Source organism: Dendrobates tinctorius, unplaced genomic scaffold, assembly GCF_039654945.1.
Source record: "Dendrobates tinctorius isolate UK_male_01 unplaced genomic scaffold, ASM3965494v1 ptg000117l, whole genome shotgun sequence".
Classification (NCBI taxonomy): domain Eukaryota; kingdom Metazoa; phylum Chordata; class Amphibia; order Anura; family Dendrobatidae; genus Dendrobates; species Dendrobates tinctorius.
Genome location: NW_027361785.1, coordinates 12496629 through 12524220, shown reverse-complemented (window position 1 = coordinate 12524220; position 27592 = coordinate 12496629). Strand labels below are relative to the sequence as shown.

At 43.8% G+C, this 27592-nt stretch overlaps 1 protein-coding gene across 4 annotated transcripts in view; it reads right to left on the bottom strand.

Annotated features, from left to right (window-relative positions):
- The window catches only part of MGAT4A (alpha-1,3-mannosyl-glycoprotein 4-beta-N-acetylglucosaminyltransferase A), a 115204-nt gene that overhangs the window by 66080 nt on the left and 21532 nt on the right, over positions 1–27592 (bottom strand). For all 4 annotated transcript variants that reach the window (XM_073590552.1, XM_073590554.1, XM_073590551.1 and 1 more), the window contains exon 3: positions 2989–3156. In XM_073590552.1, coding sequence (XP_073446653.1) covers positions 2989–3156 — 168 coding nt within the window. The remainder of the gene's footprint in view (positions 1–2988; positions 3157–27592) is intronic.

Sequence of the window (27592 nt, the reverse complement as noted above, 5' to 3'; positions counted from 1 at the left end):
TACTACATGCTACATACATACTACATGCATGCTACATACATACTGCATGCTACATACATACTACATGCTACATACATACTACATACATACTTCATGCATGCTACATACATACTACATGCTACATACATACTACATGCTACATACATACCACATATATACTACATGCATGCTACATACTACATACATACTACATACATGCTACATGCTACATACATACCACATATATACTACATACATGCTACATGCTACATACATGCTACATACATGCAACATATATACTACATGCATGCTACATACATGATACATACTACATACATACTACATACATACTACATGCTACATACATACCACATATATACTACTTACATGCTACATACAATACATTCATACAATACATACATAGACATACAGTACATATAACAGAGTAACATACTTACCAATACTTGTCACATTGTTCCCCGAAGCCATTGTCGTCTACGGAATAAATATTAACATAACAAACCACAAAAATACTCACCCATGATCCGAAGCAGTCCACGAGTGTGTCCCACGACGATCTTGGGTAGAGAACTGCAGCATCAGCTGATGCTGCCGCTCTCTACGGGCTGCAGGAATCCAATGACGGAAGGTAGGTATCCTTCCGCACTGTATTCCTCCGCCACTTAAAAAAAAAAAAAATCCCTAGTCTCACTTTATGGTAAAAGCTGTGTGGGAAATTCAAAATATGCAGGAAGATATGTGCATATGCACCTCATGTTATGCGTTCTGACCACTGGCAGTGCTGGCTCTTCTCTTTTTTTATTGCAAATTGGTTTTGTGGCTGACCACCACTGTTGCCGTGCACACTGGGTCATGTTCGCCATCTTTTCTGTGTTTATTGTGATTGATCTAGGCTGCTGTGCACACTCACGGCAGCCCCGCCCTGCCCCAGGCTTTATTTGTTTTTGCATCCATGTCTGAGCCTGCATTGCCCTTCATCTGTGTTTGCTGGTCAGGCAGTGTGTGGAGGTCAAACCTGAGATGTCTGTGTTCAGACCTGGTTGGCCTTTATCTGCACCTGCTCTGTCTGGCTGCACGGGAGTGATGCAGATATGCTTCAGGTATGGATTGCATTTGATATGGTCTTGCTTTTAAAACATTTAGGAGGCCGCAATGGCACAGTGAATAAATAAAAATGTAGAGTAGGACCCCCCATATGAGATTGCCTTGGCGTGGCGGGGTGGCTCAATATATTGATCAATATTTTGCTAAATGTCTCATTTTGAATGCAGTAAGATATGTGCATATGCACCTCATGTTATGCGTTCTGACCACTGGCAGTGCTGGCTCTTCTCTTTTTTTACTGCCCATGTTATAGGTACTAATGCAGCCCCGTACCATCAGAGATGCAGGCTTTTCAACTGTGTGCGGATAAGCTGGGTGGCCCCACTCCTCTTAAGTCTGCAGGACACAGTCTCCATCATTTTCATAAAGAGTTTCAAATTTTGATTCATTTGACCACAGAACAATTTTCCATTTTGTCTCAGCTCATTTTTTTTTTTTTTTTTTTAAAAGAGCTTGGGCCCAGAGATTTTGACACCGTTTCTGGATAATACTAAAACAGTATGGCTTCTTCTTTGCATGATAGAGCTACACTTGCATTTGTGGACTGCACAGCAAACTGTGTTCATAGACTATGTTTCGGAAAGGATTCCTGAACTCATGAAGTGATTTGCACGACTGAATCATGGCTGTTTTGCACATGGATTTCTCAAAAATAATGAAATCTTTTGATGAGTTTGATGATCTTATATATTGTAGATGATGGGATAGTTAAACTTTTTGCAATTTTACATTAAAAAACACTTCTGAAATTTGTCCACAGATTTTAGACACAATTATTCAGATTGTTAAATCTATGACTATCTTTGCTTATGAGAGACTCTGCCTCTCTATCATGCTCTTTGTTGACATAGTAGGGTGCCCCAACAGAAAACTGACCATCCAGCTGTACGTCATTAGCACTAATTACTTTTTCAGCCTTTTGTTAACCTCATTACAACATTTTTTGAGATTTTGAGATACATTGCTGCTATCGACTTCTAAATGAGCTTTTCTTTTTTTAAAGCAAATGGAAAAAGGTCTAGTTTTCACCTTTTGAACTTTGTTGTAGTTTTGTCGTGAATAAAATATGGCTCGGAGAGTTTTTCAAAAAGAAACAAAAATCAAAACAAAATCTTTTGTTTTCTTGACATTTTACACAGGATCCCAATTTTTATTTTAATTTTTAGTTGTATCATGGTATTTTATGTATACAAAGTGTGAATGTTACATGTCACATTTCGGAACTGTACAATGCCTATGTAGTTATGCACCCAAGTAACAATCTCATCATTTCATTCTGCACAGTCAGCAGTCCTATCCTATTAGATAAATCTTGGAACGCAAAAGTGATTTTTAAATCATGCCCCACAGGGAATTCCTACTGTATGTCATCTCAAATCACTGGCCTGTATTTAATGTGACATCTGTAGACATGCATAGTCTCCAGTCAGTATACGCTGCTGAGACTGCAGGCAATCAGTGGCTGGCTTTTCACTATTTCTAAAGAAAAGAAACCCCTTAATGGAACCCATTCTCTCACAAACCCAAAGACAAACACAATGCATAAAACAGACATGCATTATAGAAAGTCATGTATATCACCAAACATCTGGATTCTGTAACATGTCAAAACCTGAAGCTGCGGAAATGCTGGACCCTTTGGATTAGCTTTATTTATAGAAGATTTTTGCAAATAAGAAAGCACAGAGTAGAACGGAAAGCAATCAAAACGCGTTCTGAAGACTAGATGTAGGGCTCCTAAAATTGGCTTTTGGGGTCATATATTAATATTTTAAACTGTCAGATATTTTCTTCTGAGAGCCCCTTTAACTGTCCATAAAAGTTAACAAAATCTTGTCAATGTATGGAAATCGTATAATTTGTAAAAGGAACATAGCAGTTTACCTGAAAAATGACTTAAAGCATCTCTGCTCCCGTTTGCCTCCACCACTGCCCTCCGGAACTCTTCCAGGATCGCATGGAGCTCTGACGAGCGCTGGAGAGTTCGGTGTTCCGCAATTCGTAGGCGTTCCTTCAGAGCATGGAATTCCCGCTGATAAGCAATCAATTTCTCTGCACAAATAAAAAGTCATACCAATATGTCTGTTATATTTTATACAGAAATGAGTTTTAGTTTTCCTCTATCACAATATAAAATAATCCCCAACAAGAGGCATCTCTACAAAGAAGTCTGCAAGTATAAGGCCGAGTTCACACGTGGCGTTTTTTTCGCGTTTCCGCGGTGGTTTTAACCGCGCGATTTTGCCGCGAAAACTCGAAAAATAAGCATCCCATGCATTCCTATGGGATTCCGCAATGCTGTGCTAATGCTGCGGTTTTTACCGCGGCGGAATCGCTTCGCGGTAAAAACCGCAGCATGCTCATTAATTTGCGGAATCGCGGCGATCCCGCACCCATAGGAATGCATTGTTCCACTTACTTCCCGCATGTGGCTGTGCACACCATGCGGAAAGTAAGCAGAACAGTTGCGGATGGTACCCACGGTCCGGAGGAGGAGAGGAGACTGTCCTCTGGGCTTTGGGTACCATATCCCTGTAAAAAATAGAATTTAAAATAAAAAATATTGTTATTCTCACCCTCCAACGTCCCGCGCAGCCTTCCCGCTTCTCTTCACGCTCTCGTTCCCAGTAGTCCTTTGCGAAAATGCTCGCGATGGCGTCCCTTCTCGCGGGATCGCGAAGTCTCGCGGTCATTTGCGCGACGTCATCGCGATCCCGTGAGAACTGACGTCATCGCGGGCATTTTCGCAAAGGATTACTGGGAACGAATGCGCGGGACGTCGGAGGGTGAGAATAACACTATTTTTTATTTCATTCTATCTTTTACTACATAGGCGGCCTCAGTAGTAAAAAGTTGGTCACACTCGTCAAACACTATGTTTGACGAGTGTGACCAACCTGTCAATCAGTTCTCCAAGCGATGCTACTGATCGCTTGGAAAACGCTAGCATTTTGCAAGCTAATTACGCTTGCAAAATGCTAGTTTTTCCGCGGGAAAATCGTGGGAATTTAAAATGCGATTTTCCCGCGGACTGGAATTCCGGAATTCTCGCGGTAATTTCCGCGAGAGTTCCGGTACGTGTGCACTTAGCCTAAAAGTTAAAAGGAATCTAATCAACAGGTTTTTGCCATGTAATCTGAGAGCATCACTATTTAGTAGAAAAGAACCTGATTACAGAGCTGTGTCACTTGCTAGGCTATATTTTGCTGTTACAATATAATCAGCTTTATCAGCAGAAGATTAGCACTACAGGACAACTGGCCTAGTGCCCCCTTGTCCAACCACACCTCCAAAGATTACCAGCTCTCTGTCACTTTATAACAGGGGTTGGAAACTTTCTGCAAAGGCCACTTGGATATTTATAACATCAGTTATCGGGCCATACAATGTAATCAACTTGAAAATTATACTGCTATATTATACTGCTGATTTTCCAGTTTTGCGTCAGTCTGATGCACAGTCGACACTTTGCAGTAAGTTTTGTAAAGAAATTATAGCTGTAGTCAATTATTCCAAAAACAGATACATATTACTCTACAAGTCTCCTCTCAGTGGGAAATTCATCTCACATTGGAGATACTGGGGCTGAAGCATCTGCATCACACAGGAGACACTGTGGCTGAAGCATCTACATCTTAGGTAGGAGACACTGTGGCTGAAGCATCTACATCTTAGGTAGGAGACAATGTGGCTGAAGCATCTACATCTTGGGTAGGAGACAATGTGGCTGAAGCATCTACATCTTAGGTAGGAGACACTGGCTGGAGCATCTACATCTTAGGTAGGAGACACTGTGGCTGAAGCATCTACATCTTAGGTAGGAGACACTGTGGCTGAAGCATCTACATCTTAGGTAGGAGACACTGTGGCTGAAGCATCTACATCTTAGGTAGGAGACACTGTGGCTGAAGCATCTACATCTTAGGTAGGAGACGCTGTGGCTGGAGCATCTACAGTACAGACCAAAAGTTTGGACACACCTTCTCATTCAAACAGTTTTCTTTATTTTCATCACTATGAAAATTGTAGATTCACTCTGAAGGCATCAAAACTATGAATTAACACATGTGGAATTATATAATTAACAAAAAAAGTGTGAAACAACTGAAAATATGTCTTATATTCTAGGTTCAGCGGCATGCTATTCTATCCGGTTTGCGTTTAGTTGGACCATCATTTATTTTTCAACAGGACAATGACCCCAAACACACCTCCAGGCTGTACTGAATATATGTAATCGATAACTTTTGGTCTGTAATATATCTTGAGAAAGGTCCACAACTCCCAGGACCGAAACGTTGCTGTATGGGCAACTAGCCAGCACTTTGACTGGATTTCTTTTGGTGTGCTGCTTTCATCTTGAGGAATGAATATATATATATATATATATATATATATATATATATATATATATATATATATATATATATATATATATATATATATATATATATATCCCCCCGCCCATAGCCACATTCACTATAATATATCATCCATCCCGTCAGCCAGAGCTACCGGACTACTACCCCTAATTAGAGTTGAGCGACTTTGGTCGACTTTGGAAACCCGAATGAAACAAAATAAGTTTCAGATGAAACTCGTCCGACTAGAGCAAAACAAAGTCGGAGTTTCGTCCGAAACCCGACCCCAATGCAAGTCAATGGGAAATAAAAGTCGGACGAAACTCCAACTTTTTTTGCTCTAGTCGGACGAGTTTCATCTGAAACTTATTTTGTTTCATTCGGGTTTCACGAAACCCGATCCGACCAAAGTCGCTCAACTCTACCCCTAATATCCCACATCATCCTGTCAAAGCCACCGGACTACTACCCCTAATATCCCACATCACGTCAGCCACAGCCACCAGACTACTACCACTAATATTCCACATTATCCCATCACAGCCGACGGGCTGCTACCCCTAATATCCCACATCTTCCCATCAGCCAGAGCCATCGGACTACTACCCCTAATATCCCCCACATCATCCTGTCAGCCAGAGCCACTGGACTACTACCCCTAATATCCCACTTCATCCCGTTAGCCAGAGCCACCGGACTACTCCCCCTAATATCCCACATCATCCCGTCAGCCAGAGCCACCGGACCTACTACCCCTAATATCCCACATCATCCCATCAGCCTGGGGTCAGAACCAGAGCGCTGAGTGGAACGGTCCTAACCTCCATACCGGGGATCCCTTTAAGAGAGGCCTGGCATCAGAACCAGAGTGCTGAGTGGATTTGCCCTGACTTCCATACCAATGATCCCTTTAATAGAAGCCTGAGGTGAGAATCAGAGCGCTGAGGGATTTACCCTAACTTCCATACGGGAGATCCCTTTAAGAGAGGCCTGGGGTCAGTACCAAAGCGCAAAGTGGATTTGCCCTCACTTTCATACCAATGATCCCTTTAAGAGGGGCCTTGGGTCAGAGCCAGAGTGCTGAGTGGATTTGCCCTGACTTCCATACCAATGATCTCTTTAATAGAACCCTGGGGTCAGAATCAAAGCGCTGAGGGATTTGCCCTAACTTCCATGCAGGAGATCCCTTTAAGAGAGCCTGGGGTCAGTACCAAAGCGCAGAGTGGATTTGCCCTAACTTCCATACCAATGATCCCTTTAAGAGACCCTGGGGTCAGAACCAGAGCGCTGAGTGGAAAGGTCCTAACTTCCATACCGGGCATCCCTTTAAGAGAGGCCTGGGGTCAAAACCAAAGCACTGGCTGGATTTGCTCTGACCTCCATACCAATGATCCCTTTAAGAGGGAAGATGTGCCTACGGGATGGAGGATGTGTGATGGGGATATGGTCAGGGAGGGTGGGATTCATTTCTGTCATGTGCTCTCTGCTCCTTTCAGGGGGGCAGACAATGGCTGGGACCTTATGTTCCCAGGGATGCTAGATTTCTCCCACCATGTCAGTGTCTGCTGAGGTGTTGTTAAGTGGGAAAACTTGCTCATAGCAACCAATCACAGCTCAGCTACTTTTAATCCGCTCTGGTGAAATGAGAGATGCTTAGTAATTGGTTGCAAGGAAATCTGCTGCTCATAGCAACCAATCACAGCTCAGCTTCTTTTAACAGCTCTGGTGAAGTGAAAGATGCTTCGTGATTGGTTGGTGATACACACATACATTCAGTTTCATTCATATAGATGACTTACTTCATCCTTTGGACTTACTCAGTGGTCCTCCTCAGCCACACACACAGATGGACACACATTAGACCTGGTCTTCACCCATCTCTGCTCTCTTTCTAACTTCACCAACTCCCCTCTCCCTCTGTCTGACCATCATCTACTCACTTTCTCATCCCTGTCCTCCTCACCTGGCATCCATGTCCAGCAACATGCACATCCCCGCAGAAACCTTGCACACCTAGACACCCACGCGCTCTGACTCTATTCTACCACTGGCATCCATATCCTCACTCCATGACACAGACAGTGCCACTGCTTTCTACAATGCCACTCTCGCATCAGCTATTGACACGGTTGCCCCTCTCGTTCATGGCAGAATGCGATGTATCAACAGACAACCCTGGCACAATAACACTACTAAAAAGCTCCGGCAAGTGTCCAGGATTGCAGAATGGCGCTGGAAGAAAACAAATTTGCAAGATGACTTCACCACATTCAAACAGGCAACACTCTATTTCAAATCTGCCCTCACCTCTGCTAAACAGGCCTACTTCACAACCCTCGTATCTTCCCCATCTTACAACCCAAAACAGTTATTCAAAACTTTTAACTCCCTCCTCCGCCCACCACTGCCTCCTCCAACCTCCCTCATCTCTGCCGAGGACTTTGCCACACACTTCAGAAACAAGATTGACCAAACAAGGCAAGTATTCATCACTCAACCACCACAACCTCTTTGTATACCAGACCAATGCCCAAACCCCATAACCTCACTCTCCAACATCACTGAAGGGGAACTTAATCGCCTCTTCTCCAAATCGCACCTCACAACCTGTGCACTTGACCCCATCCCACCTCCTCCCCAACCTCACCACCACACTTATCCCATCCCTAACCCACCTCTTCAACCTATCACTAACGTCCGGTACCTTCCCTTCTGCTTTCAAGCATGCCACAATCACGCCTATCCTTAAAAAGCCAACCCTCGACCCAACCGCTATGTCCAGCTATCGTCCAATATAGTTGCTCCCATTCGCTTCCAAACTCCTGGAACAGCATGTCCACGCTGAACTTTCCTCCCATCTATCATCTAACTCGCTCTTTGACAATCTACAATCTGGTTTCCGCCCCCATCACTCCACTGAGACAGCCCTGACCAAAATTACTAACGACCTACTTACAGTCAAATCAAATGGACAATACTCTATACTCCTGCTTCTAGACCTGTCCGCTGCATTTGACACAGTTGACCACTGCCTCCTACTACAGATCCTCTCCTCCTTCGGCATCAAAGGCCTTGCCCTATCCTGGATCTCCTCATACCTTTCCAACCGCACATTCAGCGTCTCCCACTCCCACACCACCTCCTCATCCCACCCTCTCTCTGTTGGAGTCCCCCAAGGCTCTGTTTTAGGACCCCTACTCTTCTCAATCCATACACTTGGTCTAGGGCAACTCAAAGCCCCACGGATTCCACTACCACCTTTATGCTGATGACACTCAGATCTACCTCTCTGGCCCCGACGTCACCTCTCTGCTGTCCAGAATCCCAGAGTGTCTATCAGCCATATCCTCCTTCTCCTCTCGCTTCCTCAAACTCAATGTAGACAAATCTGAACTCATCATCTTTCCTCCATCTCACAGATCTTCTTTACCCGACCTAGCTATAACAATTAATGACATCACACTTTCCCCACTACCAGAAGTCCGCTGCCTCGGAGTAACCTTTGACTCTGCCCTGTCCTTCAAACCACACATCCAAGCTCTTTCTACCTCCTGTCGCCTCCAGATCAAAAATATTTCCAGAATCCGTCCTTTCCTCAACCCTCAATCTACTAAAATGCTTGTGCATGCCCTCATCATCTCCCGCCTCGACTACTGCAACATCCTTTTCTGTGGTCTCCCTGCTAACACCCTCGCACCTCTCCAGTCCATCCTTAACTCTGCCGCCCGACTAATTCATCTCTCTCCTCGCTACTCCTCCGCTTCTCCCCTCTGCAAATCTCTTCACTGGCTCCCATTCCCTCAGCGTATCCAGTTCAAATTACTAATTCTGACCTACAAGGCCATCTATAACCTGTCTCCCCCATATGTCTCTGAACTAATCTCCCGATACCTTCCCTCACGTAATCTCCGGTCCTCCCAAGACCTCCTTCTCTCCTCCACACTTATTCGCTCCTCACCCAACCGCCTCCAAGACTTCTCCCGAATAGCCCCTATTCTCTGGAATTCTTTGCCCCAACAAGTCCGACTATCAACCACATTTGGATATTTCAGACGGAACCTGAAAACCCACCTCTTCAAGAAAGCCTACAGCCTGCAATGACCCCAATACCTCCTTCTCTCTCACCACTACCGGTGATATCACCTCAACCAACATTGCAACTGCTGCAACCCACCAACCTACTGTCTCCTTCCCCACTATCCTGTAGCATGTAAGCCCGAAAGGGCAGGGTCCTCGCTCCACTCTGTATCAGTCTGTCATTGTTAGTTTGTTTACTGTAAGTGATATCTGTAATTTGTATGTAACCCCTTCTCATGTACAGCACCATGGAATCAATTGTGCTATATAAATAAATAATAAAAAAAATAATAATAGATTACAATGGCAAATCTGTCTCTTTTTCTGCACTGGACACCAGCTCTGTGTTATAATCCAGGAGTAATAAAAACTGTGCTACCAACGGAAACATATTACTGACATATTGGCGACATTTTTGCGCCTTTCATTTGGTGTTGGTGCTATGTGGTGCTCAGTCTGTGGGGTGGTTTGGCCTGGAGCTATGGGGAGCCAGCCTTGCATCATGAGTGCTGTGGGCACCAGGGCCTCTACTGGTGTGCTACCAGTGCATGGTGCCTCACCTTTAGGCTGCGTTCACACGTCACTTTTTTGCGTTTTCGCAGCGTTCTCTAATGCACGATTTTGCCTCGAAAACGCAAAAAAACAGCATCCCATGCAATCCTGCGGATTTTCCAGCGGCGGAATCGCATCGTGGAAAAATGCTCATTATTTTGCGGAATCGCGGCGATCCCGCACCCATAGGATTGCATTGCTCTGCTTACTTCCTGCATGTGGCTGTGCCCACCATGCGAAAAGTAAGCAGAACATTTGTGGATGGTACCCACGGTCCGGAGAAGAGGAGACTCTCTTCCAGGCAGTGGGTACCGTACCCCTGTAAAAAATAGAATAAAAAATGGTGTTATATTCACCTTCCAGCGTCCTGCACAGCTTTCCCGGGCCTCAGTGATGCTTCCGTTCCCAGTAATGCCTTGCGAGACCTTTGATGACGTCGCAGTCTCGCGATAAGGTAACGGTCCTTATTCCTCGCGAGCAGGGCCGGCGTCAGCACCCGGCGTACCAGGGAAAGTGCCGGGGCCCTGGCGAGACGGAGGGGCCCAGTCGGCACCTGAACAAGTTTTTTTTTTAATTTTATTTAAAAGTCCGGGGTCGGTACCTCGCCCTCCGCCAAACATCATACTCACCATTATCTTTTTTCCTGTGAGAGCGCGCGATCCACATGTTACCGCTCATTAAGGTCATGAATATGGACGCCACTCCACTCCCGTAGGCGTGGCGCCCATATTCATGACCTTAATGAGCGGTACCACGTGACTGCGCGCTCTCATAAGAAAAAGTCACCGGCGCCTGGACTCAGTTGAGCGGCAATGAGAATGAGCGGTGGCAGGGCTGGGGGGAGAATGAGTGAGGGGGCCCGGGGGGAATAAGCCCAGCCCCCGGGTGAGATGAGAGCGAGCCGGGGGGGGGGGGGGGAGATGAGAGTGAGCGGGGGGGGGGGGGGAATGAGCCCAGCAGGGTAGATGAGAGTAAGCCCCAAGGGGGGAAATGAGCCCAGCGGAGATGAGAATGAGCCCATTCTCTACGGGGCATTATATGGGGCCCATTCTATATGTATGGAGCATTATGTGGGGTGCATTATCCTGTTTGGAGCATTATATGGGGCCCATTATCCTGTATGGAGCATTATATGGGGCCCATTATCCTGTATGGAGCATTATATGGGGCCCATTATCCTGTATGGAGCATTATATGGGGCCCATTATCCTGTATGGAGCATTATATGGGGCCCATTATCCTGTATGGAGCATTATATGGGGCCCATTATCCTGTATGGAGCATTATATGGGGCCCATTATCCTGTATGGAGCATTATATGGGGCCCATTATCCAGTATGGAGCATTATATGGGGCCCATTATCCAGTATGGAGCATTATATGGGGCCCATTATCCAGTATGGAGCATTATATGGGGCCCATTATCCAGTATGGAGCATTACATGGGGTCCATTATCCTGTTTGGAGCATTACATGGTGTCCATTATTCTATATGGTGCATTATATGGGGCCCTTTATTCTGTATGATGCATTATATGATGTCCATTCTGTATGGAGTATTATATGGGGCCAATTCTGTATGGAGCAATGTATGGGGCCTATTCTGTATGGAGCATTATATGGGGCCCATTCTGTACGAAGTATTATATGTTGTCCATTATTCTGTATGGAGCAGTATATGGGGGCTCATTATTCTGTATGGATCATTATATTTGGGATGTTATTCTGTATGGATTATATTGGGCCCATTATTCTGTATGGATCATTATATTGGGTCCGTATTCTGTATGGATCATTATATTGGGCCCGTTATTCTGTATGGAGCATTATATGGTTTCCATTATTCTGTATGGAGCATTATATGAGGCCCATTTTCTGTATGAAGTTCTGTATGGAGCATTGTATGGGGCCCATTATTCTGTATAGCGCATATGATGCTCATTATTATGTAAGGAGCCTTATATGAGGACCCTTTTTCTGTATGAAGCAATATATGGGGCCCATTATTCTGTATGAAGCAATATATGGGGCTCATTATACTGTATGAAGCAATATATGGGGCTCATTATATTGTATGGAGCAATATATGGGGGGCTCATTCTGTATGAAGCAATATTTGGGGCTCATTATTCTGTATGGAGCATTATATGAGGCTCATTCTGTATGAAGCAATATTTGGAGTTCATTATTCTGTATGAAGCAATATATGGGGCCGAATAAACTGTAAGGAAGACTATGTGATGCCCAGAATACTGTATGGAATTCTATACTGTCCGGTCTTAAATGAAAACTTTTGAATCCCCACTAGTGAACACACTGTGTTCTGCGAGGATTTGCTGGTTTTTGAGCTATTGTAGAATTTACAATAGAGATCACTCATGTAATGTAAGAAGTGATATCTTTGGCATTGTACTATACCTATATTTCTTTGACGTATCTGTGCATCATGAATTGTGGTACGGGTTAAAGGGGCCCACTGAGACTTTCGCCTGGGGCCCACAAAAACCTGGAGCAGGCCCTGCTCGCGAGACCGCTACATTATCGCGAGACCGCGACATCATCAAAGGTCTCGCAAGGCATTACTGGGAACGGAAGCATCGCTGAGGCCCGGGAAGGCTGCGCGGGACGCCGGAAGGTGAATAGAACACCATATTTTTTTTAAAATTATTTTTAACATTATATCTTTTACTATTGATGCCGCATAGGCAGCCTCAATAGTGAAAAGTTGGTCACACTAGTCAAACACTATGTCTGACGAGTGTGACCAACATGTCAATCAGTTCTCCAAGCGATGCTACAGATCGCTTGGAAAACTCTAGCATTCTGCAAGCTAATTACGCTTGCAAACCGCTAGTTTTTCCGCAGGAAAATTGCAGGAATTTAAAATGCGATTTTCCCGCGGAATGGAATTCTCTCTGTAACTTCCGCTACGTGTGCACATAGCCTTAAGGTCAGTGACCCACCGAGAGAATCATCATGACGTGGCAGTGGGCTTCATACAGTCTGTCTTTTCTGCAGCTATGGTATATTGGAGACTCATTGGGAGGAGCATAAGAAAGACAATGAAAACTTTATATACACTGATAAAAATTGATTTCTTCCACTTTAATATGCTGAAAAATGAAAGCTGGTTGGTAACGATAGTGGAGCCAGCTTTGTCTATGCTAGTATCACAGAGATGTTACCGGAATGCATGTACAAAACAATATACGGTAAAGGTGTGCGATAAATTAGTGCTTGTATGTACCAAATATACAATTTAAGACCAACAAATATATATTGGGTTAAAAATGCTTATATGTCCTTTAAGAAGGCAGCCAAGGTGGTGTGTAAGCAGGATAGGACTATATACATTTCCTACATCTACATTATGGAATTTCTGTTGACGTCAATAGATATTTTATATTCTTTAAGCCCGGGTCTGCCTTATAATAAAGCACGATTTATATTTATTTTATGCAAGTACAAATCCTCTAAAGCCAATGCAGGTATCTGGCATGACATCCTGGCAGATCGTGTGCCCACCAGCGCAGATCGGGCTTTATTAATATGATGTGGCATAAGCTAAAGTCACAACATTAATTTTCCAGGAAATAAGCGTGTTGTGTTTGCTTTTCTGCCATTCCAAAAGCCCAAGCAGAAAGCTTCCAGAAATGAAGACTTTACCTTTGCAACATATCATTTTTTGTTAAGCACTCCAGTTTTTCTACAAAAACAAGAGAGCTGAAAGAAGCCCTTTATTCAGCGCACGTCAATAGATTGATTCACTTCACATTCTGCAATGTTTGCATTTCCACTGTGAAAATGTGCACTCGTCGAAAGAAAACTTATTTGGAGTGGGACGCGAGCTGCGCCACACAGTATCACACACATCTCACAGCTGGACGTGGTACCCACCGACCAAGAATAAAGAAAAGCTTTCTGCTCCCCTCCCACATGTGCAACAGGGAAGGACTGAAAAAGAAGATTGGAAAACCAGCCTAAAATATCAGCTAAAAGAAAAAAAAAAAAAAAAAGATATTTCAGTCTACAGACAAAACATCCCGACCTTGGAGTCCAAGAAATGTACTCGGTAGTACATAGCTATAGCTGTAAGTTATAGTATAACGAATGTTATTCAATGCCAGACTATTGGATGTTCATAATGACATATGGTAAGGTCTGTACTGGTTCAAAAGGAAAAAAAAAACAAAATAAATGAAAACGTTTTTTTTAAAAAAGTTGCATTTTATTAACAAAATTTATACAAAAGCTAAAAACAGTATAATGATGAAATTGTAAAAGCGCTTTTTTTTTTTTATTTAACGGAGGTATTTCGGACTTCTGTAGTTTTGATATAAGATCATTGCCACAAAAATTTGTCCATGAACACATTTCTGTTGCAGCTAATCATTGGGAGAAGCAGGCTTTATTCACTACCCATGGCTGATTTTGCAATAATGATTTTACCATGGAAAATAAAATAGATTAGGAAAAAGAATATATATAGTAGCACCTAGCTTTCATTAGTAAATAAAATATAGGCAATAAAGTCTCTTTACGCATACACTTCAGAACCAAAACCTGGGCAATGTTTTTTTTTCCCCCCATATAAAGTTATTTTACAAGAAAAAATAGTAATCTTCCAATTTTCACACTGGTCATAAGGTTTTGTTTGTTTTTTTTATACACTTCCTGTACTTTCAGGGAGGGTTTTCAGCAGCCTCATCAGAGGCAGGATTATAATGATAAATAATGCCTCTATTCCCATATGATAATAAAGAATCTACCAATCATAACAGGTGATGTCACCGCTTCGTCCTTCAAAATGATGAATTGAGCACAAGCTCAATAGATGAATCAACACAAAATATAGGGTCTGAATCTAACCAATCCAACCATGTACATGTGTTGTTTCGTGAAACAGAAAGTTAAAGTCTAAAAAATCCCCCAGTGGCAGTGTAAAAATTGCAATTTTTCTTTTTTTTAATACAGAATGTGATATGTAGAAAAAAAAAACCATTGCAATAAAATACATTATCAAAAACCAGATTTAAACAATAGGTCTTTTCTGATTATACTGTAGCTTCCCTTAAAACAGGTCAACTACACAGCCATACTGCCATAAAATAAGCTAAAAAAAAAAAAAAAAAAAAAAAGGATACAAATGCTGCTGGGGAATACCGACAAGGAATTTCATTAGGGGCAAGCAGATTTATTAGACAAGGGAAGTAATGTTACAATGCAGCTCATACAAGTGGACAGCATTTAAGAAGAAGGTAAAAACTTGGGAGTAAAGTAAAGCAATCAATTCAGATGGCAATGCATTTGAAGTTAGACATGGAGGATGAGACTGACTATTGGTTTGTGCAGTGGAGCTGCAGGGTGGTCAGAATAAAGACAGACAGCGTCTCTAAACATAAGAGGGGCTAAAACATGTAGAAGCGAAAACATAAAATACAATAATTACGATGGATGACTACTATGCACTACAGTAATAAAAAAATACAGTGCAGAGCTTTTGTTAGCTAAAATCATGTTATGTAAAGCCTAAACAATTCCCCCACCCCTCCTCCTCCAAAAACAGCTTATCCGCCATTACGGAAGATCACCTTTCCACTCTAATCTCCAGATCACATCTCATCACCCGTGCATTTGACCTGATCCCATCTTACCTCATCACAAACCTCACCACAGTCTTCATCCCAACCCTAACCCATCTCTTCTGTCACTTACTTCCCCTCATGATTCAAACAAGCCTTGATCACACCCATCCTCTCGGTCTAGCTATCACCCCATATCCCTTCTCCCCCATGTCTCAAAACCACTGAAACAACCAGTCCATTTTGAACGGTCCTCCCACCTTGCCGCCTACTTACTCTTTGACCGCTTACAATGTGGCTTCCGATCGCATAATTCCACCAATACTGCCTTGACTAAAGTCACCAATGACCTACTAACTGCAAAATCAAAGCGACACTACTCTGTCCTCCTCCTGTACCCGTGCTCTACCTTTGACACCGTGGACCATTCCCTCACAGACTCGGCCCCATCTTGGATCTCTTCATACCTATCAGACCGGACATCCAGCATTTCCTACTCACACACCCCCTCCTCATCATCATAGTAACAGTTAGCAAGACTGAAAAAAGACATTTGTCCATCCAGTTCAGCCTATATTCCATCAGTATAAATCCCCAGATCTACGTCCTTCTAGAGAACCTAATCACTGTAAGATACAATATTGTTATTCTCCAGGAAGACATCCAGGTCTCTCTTGAACCCCTCGACTGAGTTTGTCATCACCACCTCCTCAGGCAAGGAATTCCAGATTCTCACTGCCCTAACAGTAAAGAATCCTCTTCTATGTTGGTGGAAAAACCTTCTCTCCTCCAGAGCAGAGAATGCCCCCTTGTGAACGTCACCTTTCTTGGTATAAACAAACCCTCGGAGAGATATTTGTATTGCCCCCTTATATACTTATACATTATGGTTATATACTTATACATAGTTATACATGTTGGTCATCTTGTCCACCATCTGTCGGCATCCCCTAAGGTTCAGTTCTAGGACCCATGCTCTTCTCCATCTACACCTTTGGCCTGGGACAACTCAAAGTCCCACGGCTTTCAGTACCACCTTTATGCTGATGACACACAGATCTACAGCTCTTGATCCGATACCACCTCCTTACTAACCCGAATCCTATAATGTCTGCTATTTCATCTTTCTTCTCTGCTAAATTTCTAAAACTTAACATGAATTAAAAAAAGAATTCATTATCTTTTCCCAATCTCCCTCAAATCGACCTACCCATCAAAGTCAATGGCTGCTCATTCTTTACAGTCCGGCAAGCTTGTTGCCTCGTTATAATCCTGGACTCTGATCTCTCCTTCAAACTACATATCCAAGCCCTTTCTACTTCCTGCAGACTCAATCTCAAAAATGTTTCACGGATCCATACATTCCTTAATCAAGAATCTGTATAAACACTAGTGTATGCACTCATCTCAAGTCTCAACTACTGCATTCACCTGATTTGTGGCCTCCCATCTAAGGGTACCGTTACACCTAGCGACGCACCAGCGATCCCGACCAGCGATATGACGCGGTCAGGATCGCTGGTGCATCGCTAGGTGGTCGCTAGTGAGCTGCCACACAGGCAGATCTCACCAGCGACATCGCTGGGGACGGGGATCGCTACTTACCTGTCAGACGCGGCGATCCTGCTTCCTCCCGCCCGCGTCCACACGTTGCTCGTCGACGCCACTGGAAACCCAGCAGGAAGTGACCGACGAGGAATGGTCCAGGAGCTTCTCGCGCGATCAGCGATAACCAGCGGGGGAGCCGGTCGGAGGTAAGTATCACATGCAGCGATATCGCTAGCAATATCGCTGCAACGTCACAAAATCGGTGACTTTACAGCGATATTGCTAGCGATATCGCAGTGTGTAACGGGGGCTTAACACTTACCACTCCATTCTATCTTGAACTCTGCAGCCCAACTATTCCACCTGTCCTCTGCTATTTCCTGGCCACTCCTCCTTGTATATCTCTTTACTGGCTCCCCAATGCCAAAAGACTCCAGTTCAAAACCTTAACCATGGCATACAAAGCCATCCACAACCTGTCTCCGCCATACACCTGTGACCTAGTCTCCCGGTACTTACTTACACGCAACCTCCGATCCTTACAAGATCTCCTTATCTCACAATTGCATACAAAGTTTCTCTCGTGCATCTACCTACTCTGGAACTCTCTACCCCAACAAAATCAGACTCTCACCTACTGTGGAAACCTTCAAAAGGAACCTGAAGACCTACCTCTTTTGATATGCGTACAACCTGTAGTAACCATGTGTTATGACTCAGAGGTCGGGTGACCCGGGTCCAGGGGCTCCTTCCTTGTCCCTATTGCTAGGGTGTGCCTTAGTGTGCCCTGTTTCCTGAGTTACTTATGACGGTGAAGATGCCAGGTTCATGCACCTTGCCTTATCTCTTGAATCGGACCTTCGTTTGTTACCTTTCTCCACCCAGGGAAGAAGCTGTGTACTGCAGTACACCAACCAGATGAACAAGGCAACACGAACAGGGGCGATGGAAAAATACCAGGCATACAAATATTTACTCTCATAACAGAGGAATACACCTGGGAGTGGAGGATGGGGAAAAAACAAAGTAGAAGGAAAGGGAATTATCACCACTTACTAACCCAAGCAACAGTCACTGAGAAAATCCCCAAATGCCTTGCCATATAACTGCCAAACAACTATCCTCCCAGCCATGCAGCATAAGCTAGCTCTAACGATGTTTGTCAGTCAGGACCCAAATTATATAGGGGATAGAAGTAGTTAACCATGCTCAGCTGAGCTTCCAACATGGTCGATTAACCCCTGTACTGCGAAAATAAATTGACACCGTTTAAAAAGAAGGTGAAGTGCTTCTTTTCAGCGCAGGAGTAGGAGCAATCCGATGCAGTGGTCTTCTTGCTCCTCTCTGTCACGGTAACCCCATGACACCATCACTTCACTATACCAACGCATGACCAGCTCTGCCCGCACCTACTGTATCCTCACCCATCCATTGTGGACTGAGCCCTCGCTGGCAGGGTCCTTTATCCTCCTGTACCAGTCGGTGACATGTATTGTTCAGGGCTGTGGAGTCGGTAAGCCAAACCTGCAACTCTGACTCCGACTTTGACTCCATGACTCCGACTCCCACATATATTGCTTATTTTTAAGTGAAAAATTTATTGTAGTACAATGTGAACATCAGACATTTAATCATTTTTATGATACAATAATCAAGATATTTAGATAGAACATAATATATTGTAACGCGTCGGATTCCTGCAGCTGCACAGCAGGCATCCAGAGCCATACATCCAGCGGTCTCCCATTCCTTTCCGACCGCTCAGGGACCTGCACAGCAATCTCTGCGATCCAGGTGCCCTGCTCAGACCAGCTCTCTGGGTCTGGATGTTACTGCCACCTCTGGGCCAGCAATAGTAGCGCAACCTGCATTGCAGGAAACCACGCCAGAGGCTAAGTCCTCTCGCCGCGCTACTGGGCATGCCCACGAAACGATCTCCCAGTGGAGATCGGGGGTCACGTGCTCAGGTCCTTCTCCTGATCTGATTGGCCCATCTCAGAGGTCTGGAAGGTCCCGGAAGCGCATGGCTATAAAAGGCCCGCATGGCCGCTCGGCCATGCGCTAGTATAGACTGTACTTGCTATGTGTGAATGGTGACGGATGTATGATTCTGGTGACTGACTCATTTGAAACCCCTTCCCTCTGATATTACGTATGTGGTTAGGGAATTAGAGTTATAGTCAGCGCCAGTCAGTGGCAAGCCATACGCCACAGTGCATACCACATCGCTACACTAGCGTCCGATAGTGTTATGCCTCACGGCACTGTCATACAGCGGCAGTAGTTACCGCCACACTGCAGTTAGCAGCACTTACCGGCGTCCGCGGTAGCGACGCCGCACGCACGGTAGATCAAGACGGACACCGACCTCTGCCATGGGCCGTGTCCTGTGACCATATACCGTGTGTGCACACCAGCTGAGATCTGGAACGCTAACAGTCTCTACGTTTATGCTTTATTTATACTAAAGCGCCTCTGTGAGTTTAACAGAGGCCACTCTGCGCACCTCAGGTGACGTTTAACCCGAGCGCAGTATACCGCCATATAGCGAGTCTGCCATTACTCAGCAGCGGTTGTTACACCTACTGCACGGTGGACCACGGGCGGCGAACGCACTTCCTATTTATATTTAGTGCGTTCTGCCATCCCTAACAATATATATTTATTGGAATACAACTTTAGGACACAAAACTGTAATAAAATGGAAATGTAATACACTATATAATATTGATTACATATATACAGTACAGACCAATAGTTTGGACACCTTCTCATTCAAAGAGTTTTCTTTATTTTCATGCCTATGAAAATTGTAGATTCACTCTGAAGGCATCAAAACTGTGAATTAACAAATGTGGAATTATATAATTAACAAAAAAGTGTTAAACAACTGAAAATATGTCTTAAATTCTAGGTTCTTCAAAGTAGCCACCTTTTGCTTTGATTACTGCTTTGCACACTCTTGGCATTCTCTTGATGAGCTTCAAGAGGTAGTCACCAGAAAAGGTCTTCCAACAGTCTTGAAGGAGTTCCCAGAGATGCTTAGGACTTGTTGGCCCTTTTCCCTTCACTCTGCGGTCCAGCTCACCCCAAACCATCTCAATTGGGTTCAGGTCTAGTGACTGTGAAGGCCAGGTCATCTGGCGTAGCACCCCATCACTCTCCTTCTTGGTCAAATAGCCCTTACACAGCCTGGAGGTGTGTTTGGGGTCATTGTCCTGTTGAAAAATAAGTGATGGTCCAACTAAACGCAAACTGAATGGAATAGCATGCCGTTGCAAGATGCTGTGGTAGCCATGCTGGATCAGTATGCCTTCAATTTTAAATAAATCCCCAACAGTGTCACCAGCAAAGCACCCCCACACCATCACATCTCCTCCTCCATGCTTCACGGTGGGAACCGGGCATGTAGAGTCTATCCGTTCGCCTTTTCTGCGTCGCACAAAGACGGTGGTTGGAACCAAAGATCTCAAATTTGGACTCATCAGACCAAAGCACAGATTTCCACTGGTCTAATGTCCATTCCTTGTGTTCTTTAGCCCAAACAAGTCTCTTCTGCTTGTTGCCTGTCCTTAGCAGTGGTTTCCTAGCAGCTATTTTACCATGAAGGCCTGCTGCACAAAGTCTCCTCTTAACAGTTGTTGTAGAGATGTGTCTGCTGTTAGAACTCTGTGTGGCATTGATCTGGTCTCTAATCTGAGCTGCGATTAACCTGCGATTTCTGAGGCTGCTGACTCAGTTGAACTTATCCTCCGCAGCAGAGGTGACTCTTGGTCTTCCTTTCCTGGGGCGGTCCTCATACAGTTGTGGCCAAAAGTATTGACACCCCAGCAATTCTGTCAGATAATACTCAGTTTCTTCCTGAAAATGATTGCAAACACAAATTCTTTGGTATTATCTTCATTTAATTTGTTTTAAATGAAAAAACACAAAAGAGAATGAAGCAAAAAGCAAAACATTGATCATTTCACACAAAACTCCAAAAATGGCCCAGACAAAAGTATTAGCACCCTCAGCCTAATACTTGGCTGCACAACCTTTAGCCAAAATACCTGTGACCAACCTCTTCCTGTAACCATCAATGAGTTTCTTACAATGCTCTGCTGGAATTTTAGACCATTCTTCTTTGGCAAACTGCTCCAGGTCCCTGATATTTGAAGGGTGCCTTCTCCAAACTGCCATTTTTAGATCTCTCCACAGGTGTTCTATGGGATTCAGGTCTGGACTCATTGCTGGCCACCTTAGAAGTCTCCAGTGCTTTCTTTCAAACCATTTTCTAGTGCTTTTTGAAGTGTGTTTTGGGTCATTGTCCTGCTGGAAGACCCATGACCTCTGAGGGAGACCCAGCTTTTTCACACTGGGCCCTACATTATGCTGCAAAATGTGTTGGTAGCCTTCAGACTTCATAATGCCATGCACACGGTCAAGCAGTCCAGTGCCAGAGGCAGCAAAGCAACCCCAAAACATCAGGGAACCTCCGCCATGTTTGACTGTAGGGACCGTGTTCTTTTCTTTGAATGCCTCTTTTTTTCTCCTGTAAACTCTATGTTGATGCCTTTGCCTAAAAAGCTCTACTTTTTGTCTCATCTGACCAGAGAACATTCTTCCAAAACGTTTTAGGCTTTTTTTGGGTAAGTTTTGGCAAACTCCAGCCTGGCTTTTTTATGTCTCGGGGTAAGAAGTGGGGTCTTCCTGGGTCTCCTACCAGACAGTCCCTTTTCATTCAGACGCCGGCGGATAGTACGGGTTGACACTGTTGTACCCTCGAACTGAAGGGCAGCTTGAACTTATTTGGATGTTAGTCGAGGTTCTTTATCCAACATCCGCACAATCTTTAAATGCAAAAACCTCAGTGACATTATAACTATGTCAAAGAATAGGGTTTAAGGCTATAGATAGCCACCCTACGTGGTCTACGTATACAGGTCTTTCCATCGTTCCCCATTCAGGATGATGACTTTATGAATAAATGGGAAACTCTGATCAATACATGCTCTAGAGGCTTTATGGAACTTTTGAAACAAATGAACCAGGATTCTTTGGTGTCACTTGAAACCGAGATGGAGGCCCTACAGGTTATTCTTCGTAGAGATATGTCTAGTGATCTCCTAAAAAAATTTAATGAGGAAATGGATGACCTTTCACAGAAGTGGGCTCAAGAAATTCAGTCCACTAAAGCTAAAAAGTTTCAGAGAGATGTGGAGGATAAAAAATCAGCACGAATGTATAAATGGCGGAATCCCCAAGACCGCTCTAGATCGCAATTTAGGAGTTTTTCACGCTCTCGATCAAGGTCTGCCTCTATGAGGTCAAATATTTCTGGAGAGAATGAGTATGGCTCAAAAAACTCTTCCAATACGGGTCCTTCAGGTTCTGTCTCTACAACTAAACGTATCACGACAAGACAAATTACTAAGAACAAGTCCAACACAGGAAAGGTGTTTCAATCCCAGGGAGGTGTACAGGTACTTAATCTATCTACACATGTGCTGTCCAAAGCACAATTGGAAGTTTTATCTAGAGGATTGTCATTTTGTCCAACTAACTCTTTCCACTTTTTCACAGCCATAAAGGACCTGCACTTATTTTCACGCAAACTTCTATTGCGTAAATTACATGCCAGGAGGACCTCCAGGGAGATGATCAGTGAGGTCGAGAGAGAAACTCTTCGTAATTTGGAGGAATTATTGGACGAGCAAGCAGCTCCGTCAACAAGTAGGTTTCCAACATCTATTCTTCCAAAGTCAACCAAATTCCCCCCTTTGTCGCTATGTCCAGCCATTGAAGTCTTTACTAAATTGGTTTATGAGGACTTCAAAGAACTATCGACCAAGCGTCGATATGATAATTTGACGCATGCTCAGCGTATTGCTATACAAGAGCTACAAAAGCTTACTGATGTGGTCTTCAAACCGGCGGACAAGGGGGGGAATATTGTTGTCTGGCCTCACGACAAATATGAACGTGAGGCCTTTCGTCAACTAAGAGATTTAAATACCTACTCATGTCTGCCGTCCAACCCACTTATGACCTTCTCTCTCGACCTCCAGTGCATCCTCCTGGAGGCACTGGATAATAATGTCATCTCAAGGCAGGTCTTTGATGGTCTTGTGATTAAGTATCCGAGGATCCCAACGTTTTATTTGTTACCCAAGGTCCATAAGAACGCCCTTGACCCGCCGGGGCGCCCCATAGTGTCGGGCATTGATGGACTCTGTGATCCCATTTGTCAATTTATTGACTTTTATTTAAAACCTTTGGTGGAAACTTTACCATCATATATACGTGACACTACGGACGCCCTGGCTAGGGTTGATGGTGTTTTTGTGGACCAAGGGACTTTACTAGTGACTGCCGATGTGGAAAGTCTTTACACGTGTATTGAACATTCTCACGGTTTGGAGGCAGTCCGCCTTTTCCTGGGCGCTTCCGATCTGGGTGGCCCCTTGTGTGGGCTCATCCTCGAGCTGCTGCGCTTTATCCTTACCCACAATTTTTTTACCTTCAAAGATAAGTTTTTTCTACAGAAGCGCGGCACAGCCATGGGCGCGGCCTGTGCGCCTGCATATGCTAATCTCTTCCTTGGTTCATGGGAGAGATTGATTTTTGGCGATGCAGGCGTGCAGGCCGCCTCCCATGTGTTGTGTTGGCATAGATATATAGATGATATTTTCTTTTTGTGGGATGGATCGGTGCAGCAGCTCGGGGAGTTCATGAGGACGCTGAACCATAATGAATTTAACATCCATCTGACTTACTCTTATGATGCCACTGAGATCAGTTTTCTGGATATTGCCATGAGTGTTGATCACTCTGGTTATATCCAGACGGATGTCTATCGTAAACCGACATCCGTTAATTCTTTGGTTCATGCGTCCTCTGCCCACAACCCTTCCACCATAGGAGCTGTCCCGGTCGGACAGTTCCTACGGGCGAGGCGGATCTGTTCTTCGGATGCTAGATTTGAGATCCAATCGGCTGATTTGAAGGAGCGATTCCGGAACCGTGGATACTCAAATAGAAGCATTAAAAAAGGTTATTTAAGAGCAAGGGCAACACCACGCGGCAGTCTATTGGGATCCTCGAAGAGGTCCCCTTACCCAAATAAGGAGGCACCTATTAGATTTATATCTACTTTTAACCATCAATGGGAGGATATGAGACAGATCCTTATGAAACACTGGCCTGTTTTGGGTACTGAACCCTCCCTGGGAGCTACTTTGGGTCCATGTCCGTCAATGACTCCAAGGAGATCTAAAAATCTTAAAGACCTCCTTGTGCAGAGTCATTATCGACATGTACAAGTTAATCCATTTGGCTCTAGGGGCCCTACACCTGGTTCTATACCTTGCGGCCACTGTCTTGCATGCACATATGTCCTGCGCTGCACCACCTTTAAGACATCAGATGGAAGGAAACAGTTCAATATACGCCACCGAATTTCTTGTGGCAGCACGAATGTGATTTATTATGCTACATGCGACTGTCCAAAAATCTATATTGGACTTACATCGAGGGAGCTTAGGATGAGGGTGCGTGAACATGTGCGGGACATTTGTGCATCCAAGACAGTGGCCGACATTTCCCTCCTGAAAACTCTGCCCCGCCATTTCCGACAATATCATAATGGGGAATCAACTTCCCTTAAAATTAGAGGGATTGATCAAGTACATCTGGGGCTAAGAGGGGGGAACTATAAACGGAGGTTGGCCCAAATTGAGACCAAATGGATTATTACACTTGATACAATGGCCCCTAAAGGACTTAATGAATCATTATCCTTTACTTCTTTTTTGTAGGATATCCTGAAAAATATATATTGGACCTTTTTTGGTTTTTTTAGATATTTATATATGCTTTTTTGCCCCTTTTTCCTACTTGTTTCCTCATTTCCCGGGTAGTGGGATGTGTTTTATTTATTATTATATTTTTTTTTTTTTTTTTTTAATTTGTATTGTATATGTGTGTCTTTGATATATGTTTTATTTATTTTCCTTCTTAGTCCATGTGAGACTTCTTCTTTATTCATCTGGATTTATTTGTTCCATTATATGTGGCGATCCCACTGGCCCTAATTTCAATATCTATATCGGATGCTCATCAACTTTAGACATCGGTGTCCATGGACGATTCTGGGACGTCTTAATTTGAAGAGAGCAACATGTATTGTGATGTTATATTTGAATTTTCGAGCATTTTCTATTCGCAGTTGCTTTTTTACATCCTTGTTTATTTTTACTTTTGACTTATACCCAGTGCTCCTTGTTTCATATGATGCTTATTTACATCCATTGGTGTCAGTGGTTGTGCGCATGCCCGCTGTCCCTGTTTGTGGCGGATATGTGGAGGAGTGTCTCTTTGCCTTTCTCCAGGCTCCCGGGGACTTTCTTCCCCTGCTGCCCGGGGCAACGCATGACGCTCTCTCTGCATTGTCTGCCCTGCGGGTGGACAGTGCGCATGCGCCGCGCCAAACCGCTTTGATTGGCCGATTGTATACCATGTGACTCGTCACATGGGCTCATGAAGGTCCTGTGCGCACTTATTCGGGTGGATAGTGCGCATGCGCCGCGCCAAACTGCCCTGATTGGCCAATTGGAAACCATGTGACTTGTCACATGGGCTTAAGAAGGTCCTGTGCGCACTTCCTGGTACACTGCCCTTGAGAAAGCGTGCTTGTAGTCACGCGAAACGCGCGTCGGGCGTCTTCCCTACCTGGTCCTGGGCCCACTTAGCCTCCACGTATATCTGGTAAGATATATTTTCTCAACTGGCCACGCTAAATTTATCTGTGCACACTAGGTGGTTATAATTGATTGATAATGTGGCGCAGTGACCCCCATTTGGGGGGATGGGGAATTAGCAGACATTGGCTATCTATATAGATGTGGTTATTTTCTATATACATTGCTATATTACCTGATATCCTGTGACTGGATGCTTTTCCCGGGCTATTCTGTTCTTTCATCTTGTGGTGTCATTTTAATCTCTGTATTTTTGTATTGAATAATATATATGTTAATTAATAAAGACGTATTTTTACCATATTCACCTAGTTACTCAATCTTTCTCTTTGCATGCATCCGCACAATCTTGCGTTGAAATCTCTTGTCAATTTTTCTTTTCCATCCACATCTAGGGAGGTTAGCCACAGTGCCATGGGCTTTAAACTTCTTGATGACACTGCGCACGGTAGACACAGGAACATTCAGGTCTTTGGAGATGGACTTGTAGCCTTGAGATTGCTCATGCTTCCTCACAATTTGGTTTCTCAAGTCCTCAGACAGTTCTTTGGTCTTCTTTCTTTTCTCCATGCTCAATGTGGTACACACAAGGACACAGGACAGAGGTTGAGTCAACTTTAATCCATGTCAACTGGCTGCAAGTGTGATTTAGTTATTGCCAACACCTGTTAGGTGAAACAGGTAAGTTACAGGTGCTGTTAATTACACAAATTAGAGAAGCATCACATGATTTTTCCAACAGTGTCAATACTTTTGTCCACCCTCTTTTTTATGTTTGGTGTGGAATTATATCCAATTTGGCTTTAGGACAATTCTTTTTGTGTTTTTTCATTTAAAACAAATTAAATGAAGATAATACCAAAGAATGTGTTTGCAGTCATTTTCAGGAAGAAACTGAGTATTATCTGACAGAATTGCAGGGGTGTCAATACTTTTGGCCACAACTGTATGAGCCAGTTTCTTTTTAGAGCTTGATGGTTATATACAAGACATACAGTATTTTCAGTTTCACACTTTTTTGTTAATTATATAATTCCACATGTGTTATTTCATGGTTTTGATGCCTTCAGAGTGAATCTACAATTTTCATAGTCACGAAAATAAAGAAAACTCTTTGAATGAGAAGGTGTGTCCAAACTTTTGGTCTGTACTAATATTATATACATACACATTCATATACAATGCCTTGCGAAGGTATTCAGCCCCATGGAACTTTTCAACCTTTTCCCACTTATGCTTCAGACAAAGATACCAAATGTAAATTTTTGGTGAAGAATCAACAAGTGGGACACAATTGTGAAGTTGAACGAAATTTATTGGTTATTTCAAATTTTTATGGAATTTCAAAAACTGAAAGTGGGGCGTGCAATATTATTCGGCCCCTTTACTGTCAGTGCAGCAAACTCACTCCAGAAGTTCATTGTGGATATCTGAATGATCCAATGTTGTCCCAAATGACTAATGATGATAAATATAATCCACCTGTGTGTAATCAAGGCTCCGTATAAATGCACCTGCTCTGTGATAGTCTCAGGGTATGTGCACACGGTGCGGATTCTGCTGCGGTTCCGCAGCGTTTCTGCTGCGTTGTACAGTACCTTTATTTCCTACAGAAATGAAAAAATGC